The following is a 24,584-nucleotide window of genomic DNA, read 5'->3' as shown; positions in this document are numbered from 1 at the left end:
AGCGCCAGTAGTGAACAGAGGAAGCAGTGAGGTTTAAATGGAAGGCCCTGCAGAGTGATCGGATAGGCCAAATAGCAAATGGAAAACACCTGCTGTAAGAAAGGAGTAGACTAAAGGCAAAGAGTAATCAGCACCTGGACAGCGACAGGATCTCCAGTTGGTCTGCTGATAGAGATGCCGGCAGACAACCAGAAGACTGCCGGATCGAATCCTGAGGCATGACAGCTATATGGTGGACTGAGCTATGGGCAGAAATCTGGTGCCAGCTGACCTTAGCTCATTTTACCATACTTTTGGCTAACTCCTGTAGACCCCTTTTGCCTCTCCACATCACCTTTCACAGATCACTGTCATCTTTAGTCCCTGCTCACACTGCTGGCGACTCACAGCTCTCGTTTCCATAACAGGATATTGTTTGTCGCTGTCTCATCTTTTATGTGATGCAATAAAACATATTTTATTGATAATTATGTTTCCACAGTTCCCAGTCTCATGTTCGGCTTCACACATCTCTGAGCTTTGTGGGATATGAGTAATAATTTTCTTTTTTTTATTAAGTTATGGATCGCAGCTTGCTAAACCAATTTAGTAAGCTGCGCGCCGCGCGCCTACCCTCTGTATGTTTCATGTGCTATAAAGCGCTCTCTCTGCTCCATAATCTGATCTATAGGGTTGTGTCACTGATTCATAAGCTCAAATCATTACAAATATGGTAAGTCAATAAAAAAATGTAACTGCAAAGACTCTTCAATAATGTGACCGGAGAAGTGCGGTAGGCAATCTGTTTTCCTGGTGAGACATATCATGTATCTAAGGCTTAAGAGCAAATTTTGCTTTATGGCTCAAAGTATTCCAACATAGTGTAGGTCTTAGTAGAAGCTATCTTTAAAGTGAATCTGTCATCAGGTTTTTGCTCCCCATCTAAGAGCACCATGATATAGGGGCAGAGACCTTGATTCCAGAGATGTATCACTTACTTTAATGAGTGCTGCAGTTTTGATAAAATCCCTCTTTTCTCTGCTGCAGATCAACCAGTTCTCTGACTGCTAAGTTGTGTATAAGCTCACCCACACCATTGACTGGCAGTTTTCTGTGTATGCTGTACATAGGCAGAAAGCTGTCAATCAGTGGTGGGTTTATTATCTGGCAGCAGGTTTACTAGGGCAGCACAGTGACTCATTGGTTAGCATTGCAGAGCTGGAGTCCTTGGTTCAAATCCCACCAACGACAACATCTTCAAGGAGTTTGTATGTCCTCCCCGTGTTTGCGTGGGTTTCCTCTGGGTTCTTCGGTTTCCTCCCACATTCCAAAGACATTCTGATAGGGAATTTAGATTGGGAGCCCCATCAGGGACAGCGATAATAATGTGTGCAAACTGTAAAGCGCTGCGGAATATGTTAGCGCTGTATAAAAAAGATTATTGTTAAAGATTATTATTACTAGTTTTCTACCGATAAAACTGTGCTTTTATGAAAACTACATAAAGTAGCCCAGCAAGTGACACATGGTTAGACTCAGGGTATTTGCCCCTACTTTATGCTGCTGACAAATTAGGTAGCAAAAACCTGGTAACAGATTCCTTTTAAAGGGAACCTGTCGCCTCGTTTTTCAGCTATAAGCTGTGGCCACTGCCTTTCGGGGCTTATCTACAGCATTCTAGAATTTTGTAGATAAGCCCCCGATATAACCTGAAAGATAGTTTTATTATACTCGCCCAGGGGTGGTCCGGTCTTCTTTACTTTGTGTCGTAGCTCCTGTGCAGGTGAACTGATCTGCACTGTTGAGGGCAAAGCCAAGTACTGCAGTGCGCAGGCGCCGGGAAAGGTCAGAGAGGTCCGGTGCCTGCACACTGCAGTACTTGGCACTGTCCTCAACAGGGCAGATCAGTTCACCTGCACAGGAGCCACGACACGAAGCAAGGAAGATGACGACATCGCATGAAGATGGGAGGCCGGACCCGGACCTGCGACTCCCATCGGACCGGACCGCCCCCCGGTGAGTATAATAAAACTTGTTTTTCTTATCTTTCAGGTTCAGTCGGGGGCTTATCTACATTATTACAGAATGCTGTAGATAAGCCTTGAAAGGCAGTGGCTGCAGCTTATACCTGAAAAACGAGGTGACAGGTTCCCTTTAAGGTGATAGTTGCCTCTGTGCTACTTTGTCTATGTGAAGCTAAACAGGTTGCACATATGGTATTTCTACCCATGGTGCTCTATGAGCCTCTGTATTAAGCTTTCTCACCCCAGAAGTAATGCTTGTAGGGAAGTATACTTCTGTTCTATGTTCTTTTCTCAGAGATTCTAGAAGAGTCTATAGGAAAATTGCTTTTTATTAATTGGAGGAGCACAGAGGAACAATATGTGCCCATGTAATTTTGGATAATGAAATCTGGTGAAAGATTAATTTTAAAATCAATAATGGGAGTTCTTTGTCAAGATCCTCTTCACTTGGCCAGATTGAAGAGACGCTAAAAAAGACTATCCTGTTTTATAGTGATCATTCACTGATATGAGTGGGCATTGTGCAATACATTATTTCACCTGTAAGGGGCACTGTAAGGAAATGAAGCACTTATTGAAAGGGTGCTCCACTAACGATCACTGAGGATCTTTGCATCAGCTTATTGTCAAGGAGCCCGTCTATCAAGTAGGGAGTGTCCAAAGAGGAGAACCCTATAGTCAGAAAGGCCAAAACATAAATCTAGGTTGACTGCGTGCAGCTCTTTGCCTTCACCTTCTGTTCTACATTTTCTGCCGCCATTGTTGGTCTTAGCACTGGACAGAATTACTGGACTGCAGAGTTGAATATTTCATGACGTGAGGCCAATAACTGTTCCGTGTATACTATCAGCTGATTTACTGATCAGAAACATGAATATTGATCAAAAGAAAGTGTCTATAGATTTCTAATAAAAAAAATGTGAAGATTGGATTTTTTTTTTTTTTTTGGTGGCTCAAGATGTAAGAGCTGGTAGATAGCTGATCGACCATAGTTGTCAGTGCAATGAATTGTATCACTCCGTAGGGCCTACTTAATAAAAGCCAAATTACATTAATTACTTTGCTAAGTTTGGTAAAAACAGCAATGGCTTTAATCAATAACAGAATCCAAGTTATTATTTAATCCTTAACTCTTCTTTATCCCATGTACAGTTACATCGTGCTTGTTTTGTTTTGTTTTTCGGAAAATCTGGTTTTCTCCAACACTCCTAAAGACTTAAGGCCCCGTCACACACAGTGATCTTGCGTGCGAGATCACTGATTTTGTAACGCCACAGCGATCTCGCCAGTGAGATCGCTGTGTGTGACGGGGATCAGTGACCGGCCCCCCTGCCGGTTATCGCTGATCGTGCTCGATCGGCCTGGGCCATTTTTCGATCACTGGTCTCCCGCTGGCCAGCATGCATCGTTGCGTGTGGCAGCAAGAGACCAGCGATCAGCGACGCTGGTTTCTTATGTAAACAGCAGGTATCCAGGAGCCGGTTTCCAAAGTAAACAGCGGGTATCCAAGAGCCGCGGCTCCTGGATACCCGATGTTTACATTAGAAACCAGCTTGCTCGCTGGTCCTGATCGCTGGAGTGGCTGTCTTGTGACAGCTCAGCAGCAATCAGCCTAATGATGTCCCAGCGATCCCATCATGTCGGATCGTTGGTGGGATCCCTGGGACATCGTTATGTGTAACGGGGCCTTTACTGTTAAGGAATTTTAATTATACCAATGTATGGAATTTCCTAAGTGGAAAAAATGAGAGAAAGGAAGCATTCTGAGGGTAGTATTTTTAAAGTATAAAACCAATTGTGAAAATGTTTTCATCTGCAAAAATTGTGCTGTGAGCAAAATTCCAAATTGCACAATATTGGACTCCAATGGGCGCAGCCACCCTGGTGTACTGTAGAAATATCCTCCATAGGGAGTTCTGGCAGACCTTAGTGAAGTGAAATGGCCCATAAGATGGACCCCGAGATCAAAATGGAATGGAGCAAGTGGATCCAATGAGAACGGACAAAACAAACAAAAACTAGTAATAATAAAAAGTTTGCTTAAAAAAACTCTATGTGTTTCGCCTGCATCCAGCCTTCCTCAGGTGTATAGCAAATAGTCATATAGCAGGCTCATATACATCTCTCACATAAGATGGGCAGAGTTATCAATCAGCAAAACAAGAAAACAAAAAATGTTGCTACTTGATAACTCAGCCCATTTTATGTGAGAGGTTTACTGACTATATGACATGACCATTGTATATGCACCTGAGGAAGGCTGGATGCAGTCCAAGCACATAGTGTTTTTTTTTAAATAAAAGTCAATTTTTATCTAACTTTTGCTTTATCTCTACTCCTTGGATCCATTTGCCCCATTCAGTCTTGACGGGAGCACAATCACCTGGTCCTTTTTACTTCGTCAGGGAATTTTAATTATGATCCCTAATGGGATGTGAAATGTGTCAGTAATATACAATATAAACAATAAATAAATAAAGGAAACGCAAGGTTAAAAAAGTAGTGCATCTACTTTACTCTCAAAACTGCTGCCCCCCATTAATTACAAATCGATAACATTTTCTTGCCCTGTGCCAACACTTTATACGATAGTAGACCTTTAATGATGATATTAATTATTAGTGAAATTTACAGATGTAGCAGCCATTATCTTAACAGCCAAAGGCGCTCGTAAATGCTATACTAAGTGTGTGAGCAGCACGCCACATAAATAGTGTAGGCACGCCACGTACTCCCAAGTAGTAGGCGCTGTGTTCAGGATAACATGTCTGCTGCTATATAAATACACCATATGAATCTGTCAGGATTCAAGACCCTTTGTTACGTCCCCATAGGTTACACCTATCTATGCTGCAGGAGCCCAGCAGTTCCCTCCTGGTCCTTGAATGGATGCATTATGAATCCCCAATCGGAGCGAGAATAGTCGATTATCTCATTAGCCAGGAGAAGGTTACTGACAAACTGGACCATTCCAAAATGGAAACAGGTAACAGTGACGGTGAGAAGAGTTCTTTCAATATAAATCACATTATTTTTAGATAACTAATGATAAGTGAAACCAATGAAGTTAAACACTTAATATCTGACGTATTACATTTGTTTGATAATTTGCTAGATTACTGGAGATTAAGTCAATAAAGCCATCGATTTAGAATAAGAGTCAGTGATAAGCGGTCATAGAGGAGCGCTTAGGAAGCAACCCAGGGGCAGACAAGGATGTCAGGTCTCCACCGCAGCTCCAGCCGAAAACCTCCAATGGAGGATAGGAGCAATGAGAAAATGGAAAACGGTCTTAGGAGCGCAGAAAAGATACTCAGACAAAAGATGGGTATAAACCACCTGATGAAGACGGATCCTCCGTCGAAACGCGTTGTGGTTTAAACCCATCTCTTATCAGAGTCTCTTTCCTGCGCTCCTAAGACCGTTTTCCATTTTCTCATCAATCCATTTAGAATAGACAGCTGTCAGAAGAATGATAGATCAACCAATCCTTCAGCTGTATTCCTCTTGGCTCCCCAGCAAACAGTAGCACTCTCCCTACTGAGCTTCCCTGTGTTCTCAAGGAGAGAATCCCTGCCAGACATATCAGCGGCTTATCTCACCAAGAGCAAAAGTATCAGCAGTTCAAAATCAGACCTGATCCTTGTGCTAGAAATATCCACCAAAACAATTAAAACCTAGCATACAAGTCATCTGGACATGTTTCGCTGCTAATCATGCTTCCTCAGGGGTACATGGGTTATACCTTTACATAAACTCCACCCATTTATCGTTCAGGTCAGTCTTACAAAAAAAAACTCTAAGCAAGTGTGTACATTTTTTTTCAGAATTAATATTTATCTGCTATATCTGGTAGAGATTCTAATATATTAACTTCAGCTGGTGTATTATATACATTGCATTTACATCTTTTATATTCTAGATTAATATTGTACCACTTATTTTCTATATTTTTTATTTCGTTATCAGTGACTGTCTTAAGTTTTGTTGAAGATATAATCTCAGGAGCAAAATCTCCATGTGTGATGCCAGCCCAAGTCCCTGACAAACACTCTTCCGCTATATCGATCGTGGTCCGCTGCTTGGAGTCTGACACTTCTTACACGTGAGAGCTATCCTCCGCTGCTCCATAATGTTATTTGATTATCAGGGGTATAATGGAGTCAGACTCTGCCGGTGAAAGTCCTCTGATTCTATTTTCATTTAAATTGACCATCTTTAACATTAGTAAAGTGAATCAGTGAAGTGAATTATTATGGAGCATTGTGGGAAAAAAGGTTAATAGATTTTGCTATTAATAGTCCCTGTATTATTTAACAGGTGACATTCTGTTGCCTTAGGACTTATGGGCCCCTTAATAACCCCGGTTTGGTAAATTAATCTTTTCTTATTACTCCCATTTTAATCATCTTTGGTAATATCTATTCACGTTGAGGTCGTAGTTTGGCCAAAGTATGATAAGCTTTGCACCGTGCCTTAGGGTTTCTCTCTGTATATTGTAGCTGGTAATATAATTTGTGGTCTTTATCCTAGACAGGTTTAGAAGCTTAATTCCTGTTCTTCCCTGACTTTAGAAACGTCTTGTGCATTGATCAAAATAAAATAGTCTTGTCTCCCGGCTTGATTAGGTTCACACTTTGGGGAGTTGATAATACAGGTAGACGTTCTGAGCCGAGCCACGTGACTGTGCGAATGCCATGTCCAGAGGTGGATGATGTCAAGTCTCAAGGTAAAGATTTTTTTTTTTTAATCTAAGAAAATGGGATCTTTAAAGGATGTCAACTACAGTTGGTGCGAATCGATTCACACATCCAATACCATCGGCCATGATATTGGTTTCTGGTCACACCATGGTAGACTAAGTGCTGCCTCTTATCCGGCTCTTCTTTTGATTAGCTTCCTGGCCTTACGACAACGTTGTGGCGTGATGCACATATGACGTCGCGCCAGGCCGGCAAATCATAAGAAAAGTCACAGTGGTCAGCAGGTTAGTGGAGGTACTCCTTCTCACATAGAGCAGTCACAGAATATTGACAGATGAACCCATTCTGAAACGTGCGTCGGGGTGTGCCCTCACTAGGACCGGCAGACCTTAAAGGTACAGGCCCCTTTTTATAGTTCCTGCATTTCTATCTTTGCACATTATGCACTTTATGAGTTGCATTTCCCTCTCTTATATATCTCTTTGTGTGCGCTGCACCATTGCACTTTAATTGTTTTTGCACTAGTGTGAATTTACTTTTTCACATCCATGAATTAAGCTTATGGTTATTTTTGTGTATTTGCCACTACCACTTGATCCTGCTTTTGGGCATATATTGCCCCCCTTTTTTTATTTTTTTATTTAATTATTGGTGTAAATTTTACCCTTTTATGACTTCTCACCTTTTTATGATATATGAATCCTGGTGCAATTCCTTTCTGGTGGAACATCTATTTATGGCCTCATTTATGTTATTATAATTATTTATATATTTATATTGTATATTATATATATATATATATATATGTGTATATTTGGTTTTTTCTTTGGTCGTCATTTTTTTCTGTTTATTTTTTTTGCTGATATTTTTGGCAAATATTTTCTATAATTAATATTTTTTATTCTCTTGTACTTTTGTGTCTTTCTGTATATTCCTAGTACGGGCACATGTTTCTGTTGTAGTGCTACCATTTGCCATTTCTATGTAATAAAGGCAATTTTATCTGAACATCTATTTGTCTGGCATTCCCGTTAGTCCAATGTTTTGGGGTTCCACTTTTGGCTTTTCTGGTGTCTGAGTGGTTTCCACGCTCTTTTACAGAGCATTTATTTTGTTCACTATAATGATAATTATTGACTTATGTGTTATTTTATTTGGTGATTTATAGGTGTTTCTGTAATTTTTTAATGTTCACAGAATATTGTTTTGGCCGATGGAATGGGAAATGTGAATAAATTCAGACCATCTGTAATAGTGACACCTTCAAGGGCATTTTGTTTACTTGAATACATGAATTTCTTCAATGAAAAGCTTTGATTCAAGTGAATGTCATTATAATATTTGGTTGGTTTGGTTTCTACAACCTGGGTGTATCACAGAACATAACAGGCTGTAGAATGAGTTACAAGTGATCCGTCAGTGATTTTGTTCTGATACAGGTTTTTTAACCATTATTTATCTCTCTTTTTCAAAATGATCTTCTAAGCTGATTTATTCAAGGAAGAGATCCCAACAAGGGAAAAAAACACCAGATTCCCGCGCTGCTATATTTCAACCATCAAATAGAGGAAATCCAGGTCTCAAAAGCCCCTCCGCCACATAGAAAAATACCACCACCATAAATAGTGCATCGTAGATAAGGGCTCTTTTACAGATTTTGCATTGATGCGCGGAGCTTCGAGTTACGCCTTTGGCTATATGCCTTCCTATGACAACATACATGTGTTTTTTTGGCATCTAGAAAGAAATATATTATGGATAATTACGTGATTTCTTCTCTTAGAAATTCAAAATAACAACTAAGGGAATGGCCGTGATTTCAGTATACTTATACATCGGACTCTATAAAGTTCAGCACTCTTCTTTTTTTATATCAATATTGGTCTTCTTGGTACTAATATACAGTAGACTTCGAGATACTTACTTAGAAGCATGACAGGCTTCCCACCATCTTGTGCATATTTTATAATGAAATGCTCTGCGCTGTAAATAAATTAATAGGTAGACGATGTTAAAAGAAAAAAATACATATAAAATGCATCAGAAAATATAAAACAGCTCTAAGAAGAAAAAAAAGTTGATTGTTGTGCTATAGTGAGATTAAGTGATATTGCAGCCCGCACCCTCCGCCTCTGTACAGTTCCTGCAGCAGGGAGATCACAATTACATAAAGTATTCAAAAATTCATGCTGCACAAAGCTGAATATTTTTTATTATTCAATGAAAGGTTTTTTTTTAGAATTGTTACCGTATATTCTCACTAAGACCTTTAAATATTAACTTTTTCAATTGAGGTCTATCCCCAAGAACTTTTGGGAAGTGCATATTGCTTTTCCTCCCATGGATTTGTTAAAGATCCTGTCTGATGTTGCTTGTGATATTATTTAGCTTTTACCTCTTGCAATACATGTAGCTGTATGTTTACCTAAGACTTTTTATGCATTTAATGGCTAAAAAAAAATGTAAAAAATTGATTATAGGGTGAAGAAAGTTTCAATAATGAATCCCCTATAAGTTTAATATCATAATCTTCCTCTTTAGAGGGAATCTGTCGCCTCATTTTTGGCCTATGAGATGTGGCCACCGCCATCAGGGGCTTATCTACAGCATTCTGTAATGCTGTTGATAAGCCCTCAACATAGCCTGAAAGATAAAAAAAATGAGTTAGATTATACTCACCCGGGGGTCCGGTCCGATGGGTGTCGCGGTCCGGTCCGGCGCCTCCCATCTTCTAGCGATGACATCTTCTTCTTTGCTTCTGCTGCGGCTCCTGCACAGGCATACTTTATCTGCCCTGTTGAGGGCAGACTAAAGTACTGCAGTGTGCAGGTGAAGGACCTCTCTGACCTTTCCCGGCACCTGCGCACTGCTGTACATTACTCTGCCCTCAACAGGGCAGATAAAGTATGCCTGTGCAGGAGCCGTGGCAGAAGCAAGGAAGAGGACGTCATCACTACAAGGTGGGAGGTGCCGGACCGGACCTCGACACCCATCGGACCAGACCGGACCCCATGTGAGTATAATCTAACTCGTTTTTTTTATCTTTCAGGTTACATCGGGGGCTTATCTACAGCATTACAGAAAAGTTGCTCCCATAGGGAATTTGTTCTAGTCATAGAAAAACTAATATAATAGTAAAGTCTTAAAAGAACCAAAAGATTTTTGTTTCTTAAAATTGATAAATTGACATCCCCAAATAAGGAGAAAGTATCCATTCAAAAATGTGATTCTATAATTCATACAAAGTTATAATCTTAGTGTGTTTGGAGCGGATAAGGGGATAAGGTAAAAATGTTTGGAACATTTCATAAGAATATTGAGAATAAATTATAATGGAATTTATTGCCAAATGTATTTGGTTTTCAATCATTTTTATGGTTTTTTAAGCCATATATCCGTTATTTGGGAAAGGAGAGGGGAAAGTAAAAATAGGAATAAGGATTAAGGAAATATTTATTAGGGGAGGATTTGGAGTCACATACACAAATAAAAACACCCAAGGGTACCGTTACACCTAGCGACTCACCAGCGATCCCGACCAGCGATGTGACGCAGTCAGGATTGCTGGTGCATCGCTAGGTGGTCGCTAGTGAGCTGCCACACAGGCAGATCTCACCAGCGACATCGCTGGGGACGGGGATCGCTACTTACCTGTCAGATGCGGCGATCCTGCGTCCTCCCGCCCGGCTCCACGCGTCGCTCGTCGTCACAGCATGAAGCGCCGCAGGAAGTGGCCGACGAGGAATGGTCCAGCAGCTTCTTGCGCGATCAGAGATAACCAGCGGGGGAGCCGGTCGGAGGTAAGTATCACATGCAGCGATATCGCTGGCAATATCGCTGCAACGTCACAAAATCGGTGACTTTACAGCGATATTGCTAGCGATATCGCAGTGTGTAACGGGGGCTTAAGATGAAAGTTTGCTTTTGTCTGTTTAGTTATCTACCTGTGCTCGTGCACACGACCGTAAAAATTGTACAAGTGCACAATTTGCCTTGAATAATCGGAACACACTCAGCCATTCAAGTCTATGGGTTGGTGAAAAAAATCAGACTGCACTCCGATGACTTAGTGGAGAATTATTTATTTTTTTTAGCTATTATTATTCCCCACAACCGATAAAATAGGATCAAACTCTGATCAGAGCATGATTGCTATAATCAGACCTTTTGTCTTGGATGACTACATTGTAGTACAGGAAAGATGTATATCTTTGTACTGTGTTAGCCAGTAGATTGAAGAATATTCAGAATTGAGAATCTTCAGTAGTTGATACCTTTTAATGGCTAACTGAAAAGATGGTAACACATTGCAAGCTTTCGAGACTACTCAGGTCTCTTCATCAGGCATATAGACTAATACAACATCTGAAGAATCATTGTGTATAAATATGTGATTCTTCAGATTTTGTATTAGTCTATATGCCTGATGAAGAGACCTGAGTAGTCTCGAAAGCTTGCAATGTGTTACCATCTTTTCAGTTAGCCATTAAAAGCTATCAACCACTGAGGACTCTCAATCCTGAATATTTTTCTATCTACTGGCTAACACGGTACAAAGATATACATCTTTCCTGTATCAATATTCGGACATGGTGTTTCATCATAATGACTTTTAAGATTGCTGCTGTCAATAGGTGGGTCTGGAGTTCTAGTCCTCTTCCTAGGTTTTGGTGCAACCTTGATGTAGCCAAGAACTCAGTATGCCATTATGCGGTCTCAATTTGCATTCAGAGCACTGTCCCCGATCCTGATTGACCACTTTCCCGCAACGAGCACAGCCTGAACTCAATCCATGCTACACTGACCCTAAATTCTAAATATTCTTCTATACAGTTGTATGATCCTAGCTTATCAGGAGCTGTCAACCCATAAAATAACAATCATGGACAGCCCCGGCACGCCAGGGCAAGTGCTTTGGTCCTTGTGCCTCACACTGAATGCTAAAAATGTTTTAAAAAAATGTAAAAAGTGTCAGAATTTCTGTTTTTGGTCATTTCACTCTACCAAAGAATGGAAAAAAAAGACATCAGAAAGTCATAAGGACCCCAAATAGTAGAAACTACATACTTGTGCTGCTGTAAGGGGGGAATTGGGCCAACATCTAATTCCACATCCCTAAACACCTTACATAGGGGTCCCTGAGTGGGTGCATGCGGTCATGTTTCTGCTGCGCCACTGTACCATAGCTGAACTCTTGTGAACAATGTAGGGATCTCTCACTAGCTGCCACCTTAGTGACATACCCCAGCTTAACTGACCACATACTCCTTCACTGTGGACCTCCAGGTCTGGCTAACTCTGCAACCTTCTTTAACTCTTCCTGATTAGGAGCCCCAACGTGCCTGCTATGAGGAAACTGCCGCAACTCTAGGATTGCTTATTGAATAACTTGCTCCCTTGCCATTCTGTTGCATCCACTCACACACCCAGTGTTGGTAATTCTTCTCTGAGAGTGTCCTTCCTTATCTCCAGCTCACTACCCACTAACTATAAAACTGGGAACTCACACACTGGTCCCTTTTACACCTCCATAATTATGGGCCAGCTGTACAGTTAACTTGGTCACCCCTAAATAACAGGAAATGCAGCCTCCAGGAGGATAAAACATGCAATAAAATACAATTTGCACACAATACAACAACAGGGGCCTTCAGAGGTGTGTTAAACCATCTTCTCCAAAACAAGCATTCACTGATACAACTCTACTGACCAATATTCAATAAGTTAGTGTTCTTAGAATGCAAGAACTAAAAACTGAAAGGGAACTGGTCTCTGAAACTTGAAAATAAATGTGGATCATCTTTTCATACGGGTCTAAATTATTATTTCCTAGAAATTTATAAATAAAATGATGACTGAGCATTAAGAATTGAGGGGAAGTCCGTATGCATTGTCCAATCAGTGCTGTCTTTGTGGGGACATTCCCCTATGACAAGAGAAAGAGTAACACCCAGTTATGATTTTATTCTTAAATTTATAGGAAGATAGAAATGATACAGTGTATTGCTATTTAATGAGAAATACAAGCATTTATTAATGCAGGGATATGGCAGGCGACGTCTAAGTCCTCATTTCCTACGTATTCAGATAGCGATTTATAAAGAAGAACTTGTCATCTGATTTATTTTGTGAAAAAAGAAGGTATCCAGCTCCGGAGATAAAATCCAAAATCTTTATTGAAACAAATTAAAAGGTAATAAGCTGCTTGATAACCAGTGTATACTGGAGGAAGGAATGTCCTAGATAACTGGACGCGTTTCGAACACGTGTAGTGCTCTTAGGCTACTTTCACACATCCGGTGTGTGGGGTCCGGCAGCGTGCGGCGAAAAGCCGGGCCGCCGGATCCGGCCTGCAGCCGTGACACCGGATGTGTGTGCGGCGAGACGATACGGCTCGGACATTATTAAAGGAGCCGCAGGACGAGGTGGACAGAGGCAGCCGATGAGAGACAGCTGCTGAAAGGGAGGTGAGGGGAGGAGAGGATAGGAGAGGGGAGGGGAGGAGAGGGGAGGGGGGTGGAGAGAGAGAGACATGGGGGTTAACACTTAGTGTCCAGGCAAGAGAATCTCTCTCTCTTGCCGGGCACTTGTGGGGTTAACCCCACAGAGAGATCTCTCTCTCTCTCTCTCTCACCCAGACACTGTGAGTGTTAACCCCACAAGTGCCCGGCGAGAGAGATCTCTCACAAGTGTCCGGGTGACAGAGAGAGATCTCTCTCTCGCCGGGCACTTGTGGGGTTAACATTCACAGAGTCCGGGCATGCGCTGTGGAAAAAGCCGGTCCGGCGCTGACAAAAAACGTTGCAGGGAACGTTTTTTGCAGATGCCGGACGGCTAATTTATGCCGTGTCCGGCAACAACCGGACACGACGCGTAACCATCCGGCACGATGCGGCGCCCATGAAAGCTTATGAGACAAAACCGGATCCTGTGCTGGATCCGGTTATTAAAAATTTCGCCGCATCGTGCCGGATGACAAAAACCGGATGTGTGAAAGAGGCCTTAGTCCTCAGTTTGTTACCTTCCTCCAGTATACACCGGTTATCAAGCAGCTTATTACCTTTTAATTTGTTTCAATAAAGATTTTGGATTTTATCTCCGGAGCTGGATACCTTCTTTTTTCACAAGTACCTGACGTCAAGCAGAGACGCTTCCTTGCTCGGATAGAACTACTCATGTGCGGTGTGGACATATCACTATAAGGGTGAGCTGAATCAACTTTTATCTATCTGATTCATTTTGCCCAAACCGCGTGCAGCATGAATCAGATACTGGCTGCCAGGTTCATTTTTCTTCAAAGCACTCCTGTGTTTCAAAGAAAGTATACTTTAAAGATCCAACATCTTTCTAGGTGATTGATTACCATTGCCTATCTATGTGATTGCTAGGTCAGTTCCATAGCAAGAGACATGTCAATCACCTACAGAGGTGGCTGGGAAAAGGTGACTGGATCGGAGGCCGTCTTCGGCTATGGTCCCCAGCCAGATCTTCAAAGCATATTTTCTCTGATACCCTGGAGCATTTCAGAGAAAGATGTACTTGGTGCAAGCATTCAACCAAGCACAAATTCATGATGCATGTGTTTTAGGCTCCATGAATCAGCTGACAGGTTCCCCCATGCACAGAAGGTGTTGTACATCATTTGAAAAATATGGCTGCTTTCTTCTACAATATCTCACTAGGGATAAGCAAATGTGCTTGGTGATATTCGGAGATCACTTGATTGATGCTCGGCACTCGGCAATCATTAGCCGCTGCTCGTATTTGAAGCTCAAAACCAAGCATGTTTGGTGCCTGTTACACAGCCAATAAACATGCTGGTCAGTCACTGTACTACTGTAGCCAGACGTGTAGAAGCAGCCGACAGCACAACAGACACAGTAGGATCCACACTCCAAAGTCCAAGGACCCAAATGGACCAAAAGCTTAAGCAAAAACATGAAGAAGGGCAGCATCCAATCCGGGTGAAAAAACTCCCAAAGTTTTATTCATCAGTAATGATGTACTGATGGCAGAATAAAAGTTTGGGAGTTTTTTCACCCGGATTGGATGCTGCCCTTCATGTTTTTGTAATGCTGTAGCCATTTTGTTACTAGCAGTACTGTGATTGGCTAGCTGTATTACATCATCAGGGGTTTTAAAAGAACAGATGCCTCCACGGTTAGCACACTGACGCCATTGCACATCTCAGGGACAGTTCTTACCGGAGGGAGAGAGTGGGTATCCAGGCTTGTGTGCACACATTTTAATGAACCAGAGTCCTCTAGTGTTGATGCTGGTGTATCTGAGGGCTAATCTTATGCTTTTTCTGTTTGTATCATATACATTCTGCATTAAGCCTAGGGAGGGACAGTTGGAGGAGCCAGGAGAGAAGCAGAATACAGCTTCAAGGCAGGACTTAGGGCTTTGCAGTCCGTTGCTAAATAAATATCTGCTGCATGTGACCACATTCTTTTTTGTGGGGTGAAAAAATATGTGTATTACGTGCTTTGCGTTAATTTTTGGTGGTATGGTATATAACACTACAAAAAAGAGTTGAACATTTTCTCTGGTTTCAATTAGTCATCCATAGAGTATTACATGCTTTGTGTTAAATTTCGGTGGTATATAACACTCCTTAAAAGAGTTCAAAAATGTTTCTCAATTGAGTTTGTCATCCATAGAGTATTACATGCTTTGTGTTACATTATGGTGGTAGGCTCCAAAAAAACAAATTTTTATAGACTGAATTTGTCATCCATACACTTTTACATGCTTTGTGTTACAATACGGTGGTATTAAATTCCAAAACAACACTTTGACTGCTGCAGGTGACCAATTTTTTTTTAATTAAAAATAAACTTGATTTCAAAAGACCTACCAATTATAAAATGCATAAGACATGTAGTAAGGAATGGGATAGTGGAAGTGCTGATGATGGTGCATGCAGATGCTAAGTACACGGGGCAGGTGCAACTACTCCTGTTGCTGGAGCACAGGAAATATGCTCATCCACGACACAAAGCTCCCTGTCCCACTTTGCAGAGAGGCATGGTACACCACTTCTCAAGCCACACTAGTGGAAACAGGTGGTTAGTTGGATAGCAGATAATGCTTACAGCATGCTTGGCAGCACCACACAGTCTTCCACAAGGCCCGGTATCATCCGCAAACTGTCTGAATCACTTAATCCTCACCTTGATATTCTTTCTGCCCACCATGGTCCATCCCAGGAGACTAGTGATCCTACACTAGGACACTCCAGTGAGCTTTTTACAACATAATTTCTTTATGGTGGTCTCTCACACCGCTTGGTCCAAAAGGGACAAAGGAGATGGTGTTTAGTGTGCACCAAACTTAAAGCAGCCACGACCACAAGAAAATGATGTTGGAGAAAGGCAGATTTTGTCTAAGAAGAAAGATGATTATGAGACACAGTTGCCGATAAGTCAGATTGTGGCTAAGTCACCAAGTCAGGAGGACCAGGGAGCGCCGGTGGAAGACGAGGTGGTGGATTACGAAGACACTAACCCAACCGGGTAAGCTGGCATGCAGAATGAGGCCAGCAGTGCTGAGGGGGAGGGATCAACAGCACTGAAACAGGCAAGAAGAGGCAGTAGAGTGATCAGAGGGTGAAAGAGGGCAACTGTTCCGCAGAGCACCAACACTCGTGAATTTCTACATCAAAGAGCTAGGTGTTCCCCAGTCTGGAACTTTTTTAAAGAGAGTACTGAGACTAATGAAATCATCATTTGCAACCAGTACCATGCCAAGATCAGCAGGGGCCTGACCACTAAGTGCCTAACCACTACCAGCATGATCAGGCACATGTCATCTAACACCTGACTCGATGGGCTGATGTTTTGTCCTAGAGGGTGACACCACTGCCTCTTCCCCTATGCTAGGTGCTTCCCAATCCCCTCTCCATGACAGTGGAGCAGATGCCTCTGCCCTGCATCTGTCCTTGAACTCACCATCATCAGGCACTTCCAAATCCTTGTCTCAATCGAGCGTTCAGCTGTTCCTACCCTAGGTCTTGGAATGAAAGAGAAAGTTTCCAGCCCGCCACCCACAGGTCCAAACGCTAAACAGGCACATTTCCAAGCTGCTTGCTTGCCTTAGAAATGTTGACATTTAGGCTTGTTGACACTGAGGAATACTGCCGACTCATGGTGGCAGCCATCCTTCGGGACTCGATCCCCAGCCACCACTTTTTCTTCCTGTGTGTTGTCCCCACCTTTTACCAGCACGTGTCCAGGAACATCACCCTTGCCCTTACCGACACATTTTCTTGGATTGTCCACTTAACGATTGACATGTGGACAAGCTCTTGTGATCAGGGACGCTACATTCTCCTGACAGCACATTAAGTGAACATTGTGGAGGCCACGGCCGAGTCCCACCCTGGCATAGCACATGTGCTACTGACGCCGAGAACTGTTGGCCCTACTTCTATCAGGGATTCCTGAACTTCCTACATGCATTCCTGCACACCCTCCTGGTCCTCATCCTCCATCTCCGATGTGTTATCTCATATATGTTGCCACATCAGCTGGAAGCTCTGCAGCAGTGCCTCAGTGAACATGGCAACAGGCTCTGCTGAAGCTAATTTGTCTAGGAGACAAAACGCACATTGCGGCAGAGTATCTTAAAGGAATAACAGACCTCCAACCAGGCATGCTCGTGTGTGATAATGGGCGTAACCTGGTGGCGATTGTGAACCTTAGCAATCTCACACATGTACTGTGCTTGGTACACGTGCTCAACTTGATGGTTCAGCAGTTTCTGAAAATGTACCCAGATTTGCCAGAGCTTCTGATCAAGGTACGCCGCATCAGCATCCATTTCCCACAGCTGCCTCCATCTCATCTAATCTGCTCAGCGCGGATTGAGTAACAAGCCAGCGCAACAAAGGCTAGTACCCACATAACCTTCATAATAATAATAATAATCTTTATTTTTATATAGCGCTAACATATTCCGCAGCGCTTTACAGTTTGCACACATTTCATCACTGTCCCCGATGGGGCTCACAATCTGAATTCCCTATCAGTATGTCTTTGGAGTGTGGGAGGAAACCGGAGTGCCCGGAGGAAACCCACACAAACACGGGGAGAACATACAAACTCCTTGCAGATGTTGTCCTTGGTGGGATTCGAACCCAGGACCCCAGCGCTGCAAGGCTGCAGCGCTAACCACTGAGCCACCGTGCTGCCCAACACATTTTCTTGGGCTATCCTTAGCCTTAGCCCATCCTATGTGGATGGGCTAAGGAAGAGAATGAGGAGGAAGTGTTGGCTGTAGGGACCTTGGCACATATGGCCGACTTTATGTACCACTGCCTTTCCCGTGACCCTCGTGTTGCATTTATCTTGGCCAAAAAGAGCACTGGTTGTTCACCGTGATAAATCCACGCTAAAAGGTAGATTTTGAGTCTCTCCTTCCTGAGGTCGAGAGGTCTTCTAAAATGTTGCTATACCAGATAGCCATTATGGAAAATATCTTGAAAAAATTCCCATCAGACAACGCTAACAGCAGGGAGCAAACTTTCTGCCCAACCAAGGAGGAGAGGTGAGGGAGACACATGGCAGAGGCAGGGGTACACTGTCAAAGGTCTGGGCCAATTACATGACACCATCCCAGAATCCAGGGCCTGATGACTAGGTAATTTTGACAAGGAGAGAAAAGATTTTAAAGATGGTCAAGCAATGCCTGACCAACAAAGCAAGTGTACTCCCTAATTCCTGACATACCTGACATGAGCTCTCCCTCTGTTCCTTGGAGGTGTTGTGCTGCCCTTGTCTGAGCAGGTTTTTAGTGTCGCCACTGGGATCATAACAGTGAGGCGCTTTTGCCTGTCAACAGAGAATGCTGACAGGCTCAATCTGATAAAAATGAAAGCCCCACTTATCCACCCCACCAGATGACAGCAGCACATAAGTGTTTTTAATGTTCAACATTTGAATGAGTCCAAAGGGTTAAGGGTGTATGGATGACCATCATTATAATTTTTTTCTGTCTTTGTACTGTGTGCAGAGTCTTTATAAATGTAAGAGTACAACAATTACTTTCTCTTAATGTTTAAATGAGGCACTACAGTTGGTTCCTTTAAAGATGTATGGAATACCCTGCTTCTAATTTTTGACAGGATTTGCATTGGGTGCAAAGCTTTTATGAATGCAAGAGTACCACAACTACACTTAGTTCACAATATCTGAATGAGGTACTACAGTTGGTGCCTTCAGTGGTGTATGGGTGACCCTGCTTGTAATTTTTGGCTGGCTTTGCACTTAATGCGTAGCCTTTATGAGTGTAGGAGTGCCACTATATGACAATTTGAGCAGAATATATATGGGCCCTCCTTTATGTCTAATACTGGGTGTATCTGAGTCCCTCTTCCATCTAATTTTTGGCAGTTCTTGCTTCCTTAGAAAATTACAGTGAAATTTCCATATTTTTTTCATAAATACTATTTCAATTTTGGTTCCTTAATATTAATATTTTTTAAATTCTTTTAAAATTTTGGCTTATATACAAGTCATTATACAGGAAAGAATGTTTCTTAACATTTTTTTCTGTAAACTCCAATTTCTCTTCGATTTTGAATGTTAATTCTTGTTTGTCCTGAAAGTGGAGAAAACGTGTCACCCCCATTGTTCTCAGCAGAGATCTGGGAGTCAGAGTTGCTTCCAGGTGTCTTCCCCATGCTGTTTTCCTTCCATTCAGTGCTTTTCCCATCCATTTGAACATTTTCACTGCCCCCAGACCTACTGGTAGGGTCTGCCAGAAAAATGCTCAGATTTCCCACTGACTCCCATTATAATTATACTCGCTACTCAAAATGAGCACCCGAGCATTAGGAATTGCTTAGTTCAAGTAATGACCATCCGAGTATTTTAGTTCTCGCTCATCCCCATACCTTCCATGTTCACAGGTTGTGTCTAGTTTTGCAGCTCAGCTTCTTTTACGTGGTTGGAGCTATGCTGCAATGCCGCAGCCAATTTATGGATAAGTGTTAAACCATCCTGGCTTAAACCATGTTCTTCTAATCCTGTACAACCCCTACGGCATCTCATGTTCATGAAAAAGTACTTATGAACTCATAGGCCTTCAGTTTGCTATTGCACAAAGTCTCTGTAGTCCCCTATTTACACACTCTACGACCAAACTCTTGGGTCATTCTGTTGCTTGTAAGCCTCCGATATTACAGCATTTGCTATAAAAACTGCTCAAATATCCAGACCAAAACTGGTTACGGCTCATGAAATCCCCAAATGCTAAAATAAAAAACATTTCAGACACCAAGATCAAATTTCTTTGCATTTGTAATTAATTAAATGCAATAAATTGCTGGAAAGATCTTCGTTTTGTTACATGACCTCAACTGTTACATTTTGTGTATTCAGTGATATTTGTTACAGCGGTTCCTTCAGTTTAGCTTCTTTTGCAAACCAATTAAATCTAATTAAGACTAAAGTTAATAAACTGTTAAAGATGACAAAGAAAATGGGTTATTGTTTTGCCTCGGTGCATCTACAGAATATTCTGTATTTTTCAGGTCTGGTGATAAGAAAATAATGAATTTGGGTACCAAACTGTGAGAATTATAGGCTAAAGTTAATCAATGTAGACTACATTGAGGTCGTTACCATAATGATGAGGTCTTAATAGAGATGAGAGAATTAATTTCATACAATTTGAATATGTGTAAAAATTTTGGGCATTAGCCCAGCAAATTTGAATAATTTGCTATTCACTTTGCATGAGCCACCAAAAATACCCACCACTGTTTTGCACAATGCAGAAGATTGCATCAACCAGAGAATACTAATGTGACCTCGTGCACGATCAGTCAGGCTTTACCATAATGCCTTGTAGCTATCACAACACATGGTATAACACAGCAAATCAAGGGGGGACTATCATAGCATGTATAAAAGCTAAAGCAGGGAATGCAGCAGCCATTATGCAATGAATCTGGATAGTGAGAGCACGTCACTGCTCAAAACTTATTCATAAAGATAGCGACTAAAAAATAATGGACAAATTCAACAATGTGCACAGGAGAGAAGTGAACGGAAACCATGCGTTTATCCATAATCATATACTGTATGTTGAGCTCACTTTGACACTACTGAGGCCTCAGTGAGACGTCCGTGAATCATGGATGTGTTCTAGCTGTTATTCTCAAAATCATGGACGTGTTCTAGCTGTTATTCTCAAAATAAGTTTGTACATGTACATATTAATGTCTATAGTGCTTTTCACATGTCTGTATTTGATACGAGACAGAGAGTAAACTTCTGAACAAGTTTATGGGTCCATGAAAAACCACACACACATTGCCATCAGTGTCCAGTCAGTGTGCTATCTATTTCTAACATTGTAGCCAAGAGAAAAAAGGAGTAATGGATTCAAAAATTAGTAAAAAAATACAAAAGTTTTTATTAAGCACATGCACAGACAAACAACATGTAAATAGCAAAAGTGCAAAAAATCATGAGACACAAACAGGACAAACATCAGACTGTCCTGTTTGTGTCTCATGATTTTTTGCAATTTTGCTATTTACATGTTATTTGTCTGCGCATGTGCTTAATAAAAACTTTTGTATTTTTTTACTAATTTTTTAATCCATTACTCCTTTTTTCTCTTGGCTACAAGTACGTATGGAGTGGAATTCTGATTGCAATGGCGGTTTATATTTCTAGGTTACTGCCCATCTTTTGGTATAGAGTGTTGGGCGCTTTTTTGTCTCTATTTCTAACATTGTAGTTGTTAGGAGAAACTTTGAAATTTATTTATTTGTTTTTCAGAAAATCACTGATGAAACACTGATAGTAAAAACTGACACACTGACCGACCATTGATAAAAAAAATTATCCGAATTATTGATGAAAAAACGGTTTGTGTTTTTACATATGAAAGAAATTGCTGACTTTAAAATAAGACCTATGGCTATGTTTGTCTGGAAAGTGGTTGGATTTGTTCCTAGGACTCCTCAGAGTGTTATATACACCTTTTCAGGGCCTTGGAGGATTTGTAGTACTTGCAGTTTGTAGCAAATTAATTCACACGAATCAATTTTTTGGGAAAAAATTGTTGAAGATGGAGAAATTGAATTAGATACCCTCAACTCTCATTATCAAAAATGCGCCATGTTTCTGGTTGTGTTAATGTTACTGTTCTTTTTTCTATACTTAGAGGTTGCTGATAAGATCTACAACCTTTTCAATGGTTACACCAGCGGCAAGGAACAACAAACGGCATACAACACCTTGCTAGAACTGGGGTCCCCCAGTCTACACCGTGTACGATTCCACTACAATCAGCACTTTCAAAGTTTTGGAGAGTTTACATGGCGTTGTGAAGATGAACTGGGGCCTAGGTATTCTTTTCATTAAAATTAAAGTTAATTTGTGTGGATGTAATACAATATCTTAAGTTTTTAAAGAGTTTTCTCTGTTCTGTTTCTATGGAAGATGAATTAGCTTAAATGAAGCAGTTACCATCAATATCAGTGGTTTTATGCAGGAAGTAGGCCAATCAGGAAGTTTGCGCGGTGTAGCTTCAGCCAACAGCAACAGAGCAGGAAGTGATGTCAGACTGGGGTCTTCATTTTGGAAACTTCTACTGTACAGTATGTTAACAAGGAATAGTAGTTAAGGTATTATTTCTTGTGGTGTTAAAGCATAACTTTCCCATGAAACCTGTAGATTAGCACAGCCTTGCTGCTTTCACCAGCCCACTACATCCAGTCTTTTTGAGTATGCAGCTCCACTTTCTGAGAATTCTGCAAGTACTATACATGAATAAACTTCCTTTCCCTCATTTCCTGACATGTGTTGTGCCTAGCACTGCTCTTCCATAAATTGACAACCCACCAATCTGTTATATCAATATACAGATTGACAGACAGGAGAGCAGGAGCAGAGAAAAAGTTCCTATCTTCCATTTCAGTGTCTTTATTGCCTGGGATGGATAACACTTGACAACAGGCAGAAGGGGAATGTCTAATGGCCAGCACTTTTTTTGTGTAAAACTAAATCTTTTTTAAATTAATAGTTCAGTAGATTGTCCTGATTAATTTTTGGCATTCTGCCAGCATTAGAACTGAATAAACTTCCTTTCCCTAACTTCCTGCCATCACTTGTGCTTTCCATTGCCTTTCCCTTGATTGAAAACCCGCCAATCTGTTATAACAGTATACAGATTGACAGACAGGAGAGCAGGAGCAGAGACAATGTTTCTATCATCCGTCTCTGCTGCCTGGGATGGATTACAATTGTCAACAGAGTAAACAGAAGGGGAATATCTGATGGCTGGCACTTTTATGGGTAAAGCTATATCTTTTTTAAATTACCGTAAGTGATCTGTAGATTGTCTATTTAACACATCATCGATCAAAATAGATCAAGTTGTTTGAAAGTGTAGACACCATTTAAGGACTTATATTGTACGAAGCGACTTGCAAGAACTGAAGATTTCATACATAAAATCGCTCTAGAGGGTCTATTTTAGCAATTATGAAAACAATGGCCAGAGTTTTACTTGGTTTTCTAGATCAACCTCCATTGCCTTAAAGAGATTTTCTCACGAACAAAGTTAATTTTAATCAACATTTTAATCAACAGATTTTGAATAATAATAATTTCCACAATTGGATGTGTTTAAAAAAAATGTTCCTGTGCTGAGATAATCTTATAATTGGTCCCCTGCTGTGTATTATGAAATGAGTGTGTCTCGCTATGCAGGAACATGGTCTGATCATACCACTTGTCTTGGGAAGGTGAGCAAATAAAACAGAGGATACAGACAGGACAGCATGTTATGGCAAATTATTCTTTCTTTCAAATAAAACATTTCTTAAAACAGGCAGTAAAAGGTTTTGCCTTACAAAAAATAATAATTTGTGATCCCATACTGACCTGTCTGTATCCTCTCTTTTGATTCCTCTTCTGCCTAGGAGATGTGGTATGATCAGACCCTGTTCCTATACGGTAATACACGGCCATTACACAGTACACAGCAGCGGCACATTTACAAGATTATCTCAGCACAGGAACATTTTTTTTAACACCTCCAATTGCAAACTTATTTTTATTGCAAGATCTATTAGTTCAAATGTACTTTGTTTGTAGCAAAAACCCATTTAAATAGAATTTGATAAAAAAAAAAATAAGTGAAATTCACCAATGGTTCAATTATTAGCAAATCCAACAGCAGCTAATTTCTAGTTAATAGTAGATGTTACCATTTGTGTAATTATTACATGCTGTGGGGTGTCGTGTGTTACTTTTTATTATTGTGATGACTTTATTATAAATTGCAGAATAAATCTTTAAATGTGCAAGTGCATGTTTGTACCAAGTCTACAGTTATATTGGATCCTCATGTGCATACTGTCATTCACTGTATTTGTTGGACACTACTTAAAAAAAGATCTAACCTTTGAAGAAAATAGCAACAAATGTAATATTATAACAAAAAATAAACTATATTCTTTCATCCCTTTTTCCGCCTAGTAATACAGCAGAGAAGCTCTAAGGGGCCCGTCACACATAGCGAGATCGCTGATTTTGTGACGCATCGGCGATCTCGCTGTGTGCCGGGTATCGCTGATCATGCAGGAGTGTCCTGGGCCATTTTTTGATCGTTAGTCTCCTGCTGGCCAGCACGCATCGCTGCTTGTGGCAGCAGGAGACCAACTATCAGCGAGCTCCCAGCGCTGTAAGCAGACGCTGGGAGCTGGTATCCAAGGTAAATATCGGGTAACTAAGCACGCACGTTGCTTAGTTACGCGCTGTGTACCTTGGATACCAGCGTGCTCGCGCTGGGAGCTGGCATCCAAGGTAAACAGCGGGTAACTAAGTGCCGCGCGCGCTTAGTTACCTTATAT

The 24,584-nt window shown here is 41.3% G+C and overlaps 1 protein-coding gene across 5 annotated transcripts in view; it reads left to right on the top strand.

Annotated features, from left to right (window-relative positions):
- The window catches only part of ASTN1 (astrotactin 1), a 577,374-nt gene that overhangs the window by 548,989 nt on the left and 3,801 nt on the right, over positions 1–24,584 (top strand). For 3 of the 5 annotated variants that reach the window (XM_073571288.1, XM_073571289.1, XM_073571287.1), the window contains 4 exons: positions 4,838–5,001; positions 5,973–6,108; positions 6,632–6,732; positions 21,890–22,073. In XM_073571288.1, coding sequence (XP_073427389.1) covers positions 4,838–5,001; positions 5,973–6,108; positions 6,632–6,732; positions 21,890–22,073 — 585 coding nt within the window. The remainder of the gene's footprint in view (positions 1–4,837; positions 5,002–5,972; positions 6,109–6,631; positions 6,733–21,889; positions 22,074–24,584) is intronic. The other 2 variants (XM_073571291.1, XM_073571290.1) reach the window with 1 other exon arrangement.

The sequence above is a fragment of the Dendrobates tinctorius genome, unplaced genomic scaffold (assembly GCF_039654945.1).
Source record: "Dendrobates tinctorius isolate UK_male_01 unplaced genomic scaffold, ASM3965494v1 ptg000029l, whole genome shotgun sequence".
Classification (NCBI taxonomy): domain Eukaryota; kingdom Metazoa; phylum Chordata; class Amphibia; order Anura; family Dendrobatidae; genus Dendrobates; species Dendrobates tinctorius.
The sequence above is the reverse complement of the archived record's forward strand: the minus strand, read 5'-3'. Positions and strand labels throughout refer to the sequence as shown.